General features: G+C 63.9%; 1 protein-coding gene across 1 annotated transcript in view; it reads left to right on the top strand.

Annotated features, from left to right (window-relative positions):
* Nucleotides 1-620, top strand: part of NOX5 (NADPH oxidase, EF-hand calcium binding domain 5) — a gene marked incomplete at its 5' end in the record, with an annotated part of 5,395 nt that overhangs the window by 4,482 nt on the left and 293 nt on the right. Inside the window, 2 exons of the mRNA XM_010141164.1 lie at nucleotides 1-91; nucleotides 249-415. The exon at nucleotides 1-91 is cut by the window's left edge and continues 7 nt beyond it. Coding sequence (XP_010139466.1) covers nucleotides 1-91; nucleotides 249-415 — 258 coding nt within the window. The remainder of the gene's footprint in view (nucleotides 92-248; nucleotides 416-620) is intronic.

Raw genomic sequence — 620 nt, 5'->3', positions numbered from 1 at the left:
ATCTTGATAAACCGGGACCAGAGGCACTTGGAGTGGTTCGTCAGCCTGCTAACGAAGCTGGAAATGGAGCAGGCTGAGCAGGAGCTGGGAGGTGAGTGGGAGGCGAGTGGGAGGCAGGGGCCAGGCCATGACCCAGGGGTGCCTAGCCTCGTGCTTGGCATTACCCTAGGAGAGCCCCGCTCTACCCCAGGGGGCACGACGTGGTGCTGGACCCACCGTCTGTAACCGGGCTCCCCTTGGACACCCAGGGCGGTTTCTGGAAATGCACATGTACATGACGTCAGCCCTCAACAAGAACGACATGAAGGCTATTGGGCTGCAGATGGCCCTGGACCTCCTGGCCGCCAAGGAACAGAAGGACTCGATTACGGGGCTGCGGACCAGGACCCAGCCTGGCCGCCCCGACTGGAGCAAGGTGAGGGCTGGCACAGCTCCCCAAACCCACTGTGGGCAGGGGACAGCACGGGAGAGCCGCGTTTCAGAGCAGGGGGATGCTCCGGGATATCTGGATCCCGGGAAGCTTCTGCCTCCCGCGGGAAAGCGAGTGCGGTGAGGGCTTGGGAAGGCTGAGCTGTGCCAGGCAGCAGCTGCAGGGGTCTGTCCCAGGGATGGGAGAGGGG

This window comes from Buceros rhinoceros, unplaced genomic scaffold, assembly GCF_000710305.1.
Source record: "Buceros rhinoceros silvestris isolate BGI_N320 unplaced genomic scaffold, ASM71030v1 scaffold23148, whole genome shotgun sequence".
NCBI lineage: Eukaryota > Metazoa > Chordata > Aves > Bucerotiformes > Bucerotidae > Buceros > Buceros rhinoceros.
Note: the sequence above shows the minus strand (reverse complement) of the source record. Positions and strands in the feature narration are given on the sequence as shown.